The sequence below is a fragment of the Ammodytes marinus genome, assembly GCF_949987685.1.
Source record: "Ammodytes marinus genome assembly, contig: scaffold_183, whole genome shotgun sequence".
In the NCBI taxonomy this organism is placed as follows: domain Eukaryota; kingdom Metazoa; phylum Chordata; class Actinopteri; order Uranoscopiformes; family Ammodytidae; genus Ammodytes; species Ammodytes marinus.
Genome location: NW_027648326.1, coordinates 20,001 through 27,500, shown reverse-complemented (window position 1 = coordinate 27,500; position 7,500 = coordinate 20,001). Strand labels below are relative to the sequence as shown.

The following is a 7,500-nucleotide window of genomic DNA, read 5'->3' as shown; positions in this document are numbered from 1 at the left end:
ATCAGGTGCATTGTTTAAAATGTAGAATTGTTCTTGTCCTTGAAGGCCACTGTAGCTTCTGTTATTATTCTAAAGGGGTGGGGTTACCCAGGGAGCGTTGCATTCTAGAACTTTGTAGAACTTTCTTGATGATGTCATATTACACACTGCAGCTTTAAACTGCTGCATTTGAATCAAAGCAGCATATAGTAAAGATATGTATACAAGTATGCAAGTGAATCTATAACCAAGTATTTACATCTTCTGAGCAATAAAAACTTCTCTTATCTTATCCCGACTTGAAGCAATTGTTTGTCGTTGCTTTCAATCTGTTGATATTTAAATGACACCAACAATATTAATGACATGTCCAGCAATGCTATGCAGTTATATTTATTGATAAATGAATCAGACAAATGACATGGCGTGCAATTTGTCTTCGATTTGAACATTTATGACTCGGCTTTTATATGAAGGGAAATTAAAAAGTTAACTTGACTTTGCTGCAGTGATTAAAATTACGATATTATAAGCACCAGAATTATTAAAGGCCTACTTCACCGGTTGGAATATGAAGGTGTATTGAACTCTGAGATCCTATGAAATATAAATGTGCAAAAAAAAATGAAATCGGATCATCCTAGCCTGAGAAAAGGCAGAAAGAGTGTTTTATGGTCTCACTGTCTAACCCTACATTTCTCTTTCTGTGATGTCACAACACTCTTTCTGCCTTTTCTCAGGCTAGGATGATCCGATTTAAAACATTTTTTGCACATTTATACTTCATAGGATCTCCGAGTTCAATACACCTTCATATTCAAACCGGTGAAGTAGGCCTTTAAAGAAAAGCAGAACCTGCATTAACATCATGTATAGGTGAAGATGTTTGTGTGTTACATGGTGAAAAGCAGATGCCCGCTGAAGGTGGTGTGGTGATTGTAACTGTCTGCCACTTTGGATTTGTGATACAGCTGCACAGACACGACATCCCCAGCCTCCAGGAGCAGCGAGCCGCCCTGAGAAGCAGACGAACAATTGGTGGACTGCTCCTCGTATGCCAGGAAGACGGACTCTGAATTCTTCCTCAGCACAGCGCCGGTAGGATTACCTCCAGCTCCATACACGTGCCACTCGAAGTGATAGGCTCCTTTCAGCGGTGCAGTGAAGGCACCTGTGGAAAGATGTTTTTTTTTGTCATTTTAAGGCGAGGCAAGGCAAGTTTATTTATATAGCACAATTCAGACACAAGGCCATTCAAAGTGCTTTACAGGGGGGCAAGATTAGAATACATAAAACACATCAGAAAACATTTAAAAGCGAATAAAAGAAGCAAATAAGATAAAAATTGCAGGTTAAAATGAAAACAAAAAAGTCTTCAGACTCGATTTAAAAGAACTGAGAGTTGCAGCAGACCTCAAGTTCTCTGGGAGTTTGTTCCAGAGATTTGGTGCATAAAAACTAAAAGCTGCTTCTCCTTGTTTAGTCCTAACTCTGGGGACTGTAGGTAGGTCTGTCTGTCTGTCTGTCTGTCTGTCTGTCTGTCTGTCTGTCTCCTTGTTTAGTCCTAGGCGACACACTTATAAATCTTATTACCATGAAACTTCAACTCTTTTCACCATCGGCCAAAAGTTAAATGTCTAGTTCAGGTACCTGTGTCTGGGCTGTAGGCGTTTCCAATGTTGGTGACGACGTGTTTGTAGACCAAAGGAGTGAGAACATCAAAGGGTCCGATAGTGTGACTGCCAGAAGCCACAAGAGAGGCAGAGAAAGCCACCTGTTTACCTGTGAGAGTGAGACAGACAGACAGACAGACAGACAGACAGACAGACAGACAGACAGACAGACAGACAGACAGACAGACAGACAGACAGACAGACAGACAGACAGACAGACAGACAGACAGACAGACAGACAGACAGACAGACAGACAGACAGACAGACAGAGCAATGGAAATATATTCAGCTGTCTGTGAACATAACCCTGGCATCATTATTCTCTGTAGTTTAGCAGGCATGTCACTGGTTACAGGCATGTCACTGGTTGCAGGCATGTCACTGGTTGCAGGCATGTCACTGGTTGCAGGCATGTCACTGGTTGCAGGCACCACTGGCTAGAGACACATTCATTTACAGATTATTCCCTTCTGTCATTGTGGTGAGTGCATGCACCACCATACAGTCCAGCTTTACACACACACCCTGCCTACTACCTATTAACAAAAATACACAAGACACTGAACCCCAAATGTCTCCCGATGGTTCAGAGATATTTACCATTTACCATTTACACACACAGATTGTCTTTAAGAAGATTTTTTAAAGCTGTAATCTGCCATTTCTGGGGCGACTGTGGCTCAGGTGGTAGAGTGGGTCGGCTGATGATCAAAGGGTTGGAGGTTCGATCCCCGCCCTGCCACCTGTGTCATGGTTGTTGTGTCCTTGGGCAAGACACTTCACCCACCTTGCCTCGTGTGAATGTCGATAGTTAGCCTCCTATCGGTGTATGAATGTGTGTGTGAATGGTAACGTGGGAAAGGAAAACAGGTCTCCCTTGAAAAAGAGTCTTCGGTCTCAATGGGATTTACCTGTAGAAATAAAGGTGGCCGGACAGTAAATGTATGAAGTCAGTAGTGTGGCACCTGCAGAATGCTTTCTCTGTGTGTTCTGATCCAACATTGTGACCCAGAAGTTATGAGAAGTGCAGACTGACAGACAGACAGACAGACAGACAGACAGACAGACAGACAGACAGACAGACAGACAGACAGACAGACAGACAGACAGACGGACAGACATGCTCTGTATTGCTGCTACAGCATTGGGCACTTGCAGCGTCAACACTTGCCCAGGCTTGCCATGCTGCATTCGAGTGCACATGGAAAATCGGGAACTGCAGACACGGCAGCACACACAGCGTGCAGAGAGACCTTTTCATTCATTTTGAAAATGTGGGACCTAGGATCATGTCTTATACAAACCACAGTCTGGGTATAAAACTATAAAACTAAAATTAAAAATCTAACAGTTATTGAATGCACACAGGTCTGAACTGAGTACTACTGATTCTGAGTAAATGAATGCACCATTGCAGCTTGGTTAAAGGTCCCATATTATGCTAAATGCACTTTTTAAATGTGTTCTAACATATCCATGGGTCCACGGTGTGCCTAGAGACTGCCAAAATATTTAAAAAAAATAACAATCTCTCCTTTTCTCACTCTCCCCCTTTCTGAAACCCCCACCCCTCCCCCCAATATACTCCAGTCAGAATTCTCCTCGTTTTTGACCTCAAAAACTGGAAAGCCAGAAGCTTCCACTGTGCAGCCCACACCCCTATTTCTTATTGGTCCACGGCCCTGACAGACAGAGGGCGAGGCGTATCTGGCTTCGCTTCCGGACAGGGGGCGGGGGGAGCTCAAAGATTGTATATTTACGAGGGGAGCTGCAGCTCTTTTTAAAAAAATAGGCCATTGTGAGATTAGCTGAACATCAGCATAGTACAAAACATTATCTGAAAGTTTTTTTTCAGCAAACAATTAAAGAAAAACGTATTAGGGACCACTAAGACCATATAATATGGTGTATAATAGAACCGAAAAGTGTATAATATGGGAGCTTTAATGCAGCATAGCCCCTCTGATAGTATAACAGGGCAAAGCAGCGAATACAGGCGCTTTCATCAGTGGGTCATATGTTCAATCACCATCTCACTATCTGATGGCTAGGAACTTAACACACAGGTTGCGTTCCGAATCGCATACTCTTTCTTTTTTCTGTTCTACATACTACATCCGACGATAAAAATAATCTAGTTAGGATGCAGTAGGCATACTATTGGGACATACTTTACTCTCTTATTTCATCCTAACATGGCGCCTTGATCTTGCCTCTTGCTTTTATATCCGTCGCATCCCCGGTTGTTTTCATACGGAGGCTTCGTCGATGTGACGTCACTTCACGTGCGCACTGGATTGTGGGTCAGAATCGCCCCAAATAGGATGCAGTTTTCAACACTAACAATCTTGGCCGCATGAAGTAGGACATCCGGGTACTTCTAACCATCCTAAATCTGGCCACAAGAATCGGGACATCCTAAATCTTTTTTCTACCATACTATATAGTAGAAAGTATGAGATTCGGAACGCAACCATAGTTAGCTAGATGAAAATCCTACAGTGTATAACTTTAAACTAGAAAATTATTTTCAGTTTGAGCATATTAAAAACCCCTCACAACCTGAACGTAATAGTACAGGTGAAACTCATATTATTAGAATATCATGGAAAATGAATTGGAACTGAGGCCAGAATTCATTCAAAAGGGGCCCAAACCACGTACTGAGTACATATGGATGATTATACTTTATAGAGGGCTGACATTTCTGTATTGAAAATCCCTTCTTTATTGATTTTTATGCAATATTAAAATTTTCTGATATTTTGAATGTGGGGTTTTCACAAGCTGTTAGCCATAATAAATACAATTATAACAAATGAAGGCTTGAGATATCTCACTTTGCATGTAATGAGTCTATATAATATATTAGTTTCACCTTTTAAGTTGAATTACTGAAATAAATGAACTTTTGCATGATATTCTAATTTTTCGAGTTTCACCTGTATAATACTCTAGAGGAGGAGACCTGATTAATCCACACACCTTGCAGCTGTTTCTTCAGCTCATCAAGCTCCGTCTGATGCTTTGCTGCTTGTTCTGAAAAACATGCAGATAAAGTTTGAGAGAGAGAGGGAGGAGGGAGAGAGAGAGGGAGAGAGTGAGAGAAGGAGGGGGAGAGAGAGGGAGAGACAGAGAGGGAGGGGGAGAGAGAGAGGGAGAGAGTGAGAGTGAGAGAGGGAGGGGGAGAGAGAGTGAGAGAGACAGAGAGGGAGGGAGAGAGAGAGAGGGAGAGAGGGAGGGGGAGGAGGGAGAGAGAAAGGGGGAGCGAGAGAGACAGAGAGGGAGGGACGGAGGGGGAGAGAGAGGGAGAGAGAGACACAGAGAGAGGGAGAGGGACAGAGAGAGAGAGGGAGAGAGACAGAGAGGGAGGGGGAGAGAGAGAGTGAGAGAGAGACACAGAGAGAGGGAGAGAGAAAGGGGGAGCGAGAGAGACAGAGAGGGAGGGGGAGAGAGAGAGTGAGAGAGAGAGAGACACAGAGAGAGGGAGAGAGACAGAGAGGGAGGGGGAGAGAGAGGGAGAGAGAGACACAGAGAGAGGGAGAGAGACAGAGAGGGAGGGGGAGAGAGAGGGAGAGAGAGACACAGAGGGAGGGAGAGAGAGAGAGAGGGAAAGAGCAATGTAAATATGTTCCATCCACCATTTAAGGTTTTTTTCTTAAATCATGAAAATATTTTCAGAATGATAAATCCTCAAATATTAAAGGTTTAACTGAGTTGTACCTTCTCCAAACAAAGAGAGAAATCCCCGCTCCCCCTTTCTCTCTCCCTCTCTCTGTGTCTCTCTCTCCCTCTCTCTGTGTCTCTCTCTCCCTCTCTCTCTCTCTCCCCCTCCCTCTCTGTCTCTCTCGCTCCCCCTTTCTCTCTCCCTCTCTCTGTGTCTCTCTCTCCCTCTCTCTGTGTCTCTCTCTCTCTCCCCCTCCCTCTCTGTCTCTCTCGCTCCCCCTTTCTCTCTCCCTCTCTCTGTGTCTCTCTATATATTCACACATTTACAGTTTGGCCTCCACGGTTAAAGGAATACTTCACCCAAACGGAACCAGCGTTCTATCATTATAAAATCACTATTATAATATAATGAATGAGGTTTTTCTTCCCTCAGTCTTCCCTCAGTCTTCCCTTGGCCCAGCTGTCCTGTTAATCCAAACCCTTACTGTGATGTCACAGTAAGGAAACTGTAGGGTTAGACAGTGAGACCATAAAACACTCTTTCTGCCTTTTCTCAGGCTAGGATGATCCGATTTGATTTTTTTTTTGCACATTTATACTACATAGGATCTCAGAGTTCAATACACCTTCATATTCCCACCGGTGAAGTAGGTCTTTAAAGTTAGTAACATGAAATCTGTCAGCAGCAGAAGCAGCTTTCAACAAACACATTTTCTACTATCTGTCACGTAGACCTGGGCTTGGAGTTAGTTCTCGATGTAATAACACAGGGAAGGACCAAATACTTAGTTACTCAAGTCACAATCCTACCCTAAAGATTATAAAATATATATAGAAATATATTTTTATATAAAAATATAAAAATATTCTGAACTGACAACTTTACATTGTTGTTTTTAGAGTTTCTAATGTAATTAATTCTCTCATTTCATTTATTTATTACGGCTCACGGCCATAGCACATGGCATGGAGCACACAATTCAAATTAAATCATTACAAACAAACAATGGTGTACGGCAAGAAAACAAAAACAAAAACAAAACAAAAACATTACTTTAAACAATGGCAGGACATTTCTCTGAACCTGTTTTAACAATAACCCCTGGTTTTTCTGACCTCAAAAGCAAAATCAATTTAATCTTAGATGGAAAATAAACATAATATTTTGGCAGATATTTTTCTCTATAGGACACTACATTTACATTTTTACACTCAAAAAGAGTTACAGTGGAGTTACAGTGAGCCAAAAAACTCACTGTAACTCTGACCACCGATAAACGTATCACTTTACCTTTATTCTGCTTCACCATCTCCTTCAACAAAGCATGTCTGTCTGTCTGTCTGTCTGTCTGTCTGTCTGTCTGTCTGTCTGTCTGTCTGTCTGTCTGTCTGTCTAGTCCTTACTCTGGGGACTGTCAGTAGCTCTGTCTGTCTGTCTGTCTGTCTGTCTGTCTGTCTAGTCCTTACTCTGGGGACTGTCAGTAGCTCTGTCTGTCTGTCTGTCTGTCTGTCTAGTCCTTACTCTGGGGACTGTCAGTAGCCCTGTCTGTCTGTCTGTCTGTCTGTCTAGTCCTTACTCTGGGGACTGTCAGTAGCCCTGTCTGTCTGTCTGTCTGTCTGTCTAGTCCTTACTCTGGGGACTGTCAGTAGCTCTGTCTGTCTGTCTCTGTCTGTCTGTCTGTCTGTCTGTCTGTCAGTAGCTCTGTCTGTCTGTCTGTCTGTCTGTCTGTCTGTCTGTCTGTCAGTAGCCCTGTCTGTCTGTCTGTCTGTCTGTCTGTCTGTCTGTCTGTCTGTCTGTCTGTCTGTCTGTCTGTCTGTCTGTCTGTCTGTCTGTCTGTCTGTCTGTCTGTCTGTCTGTCAGTAGCCCTGTGTCTTTACCTTTATTCTGCTTCACCATCTCCTTCAGCAAAGCATGCAGTCCACGGTCGTCCTCCACCACCTCTCCCAGAAGCTTGTCTACGGCGGCCATGTTGCTTCTCTGTTCTCCTGTCAGATGAACTGTGTCAGTGTTAACCTGAGTGACTCTTATATAGAGGGGAGAGTGAGAGTTTGTCTTACCCTTGTTTACTGTCAAACGGTACAGTTCTGCCTTCAGGGTTTTCTCTCAGATTTCCAACCACGCCTCCATTATGTACACTCAACAAAAATATAAACGCAACACTTTTGTTTTTGCTCCCATTT

General features: G+C 43.1%; 1 protein-coding gene across 2 annotated transcripts; it reads right to left on the bottom strand.

Annotated features, from left to right (window-relative positions):
* Window positions 1-356: 356 nt before the first annotated feature.
* On the bottom strand, window positions 357-7,357 carry LOC307270749 (complement C1q-like protein 2). Of its 2 annotated transcripts, none has more exons than XM_080054631.1 (4): window positions 7,198-7,357; window positions 4,639-4,692; window positions 1,630-1,761; window positions 357-1,150 (listed from the first exon to the last, which is right to left on the bottom strand). In XM_080054631.1, exons 1-4 carry the CDS (start codon window positions 7,286-7,288, stop codon window positions 873-875), a joined length of 555 nt encoding a protein of 184 aa, XP_079910757.1. In that variant the 5' UTR covers window positions 7,289-7,357; the 3' UTR covers window positions 357-872. The 2 variants fall into 2 exon arrangements, with proteins under 2 accessions (XP_079910757.1, XP_079910758.1); XM_080054632.1 differs by lacking the exon at window positions 7,198-7,357 and adding an exon at window positions 6,611-6,631.
* Window positions 7,358-7,500: the final 143 nt, after the last annotated feature.

Bases quoted from the DNA above. Each gene is read 5' to 3' on its own strand.
- LOC307270749 (XM_080054631.1), bottom strand. From the start codon at position 7,288: ATGGCCGCCGTAGACAAGCTTCTGGGAGAGGTGGTGGAGGACGACCGT. The intron at 4,693-7,197 runs GTAAAGACACAG...CATGTTTTTCAG, and splicing joins GATGGTGAAGCAGAATAAAG to AACAAGCAGCAAAGCATCAG. The intron at 1,762-4,638 runs GTGTGTGGATTA...TCACTCTCACAG, and splicing joins GCTGAAGAAACAGCTGCAAG to GTAAACAGGTGGCTTTCTCT.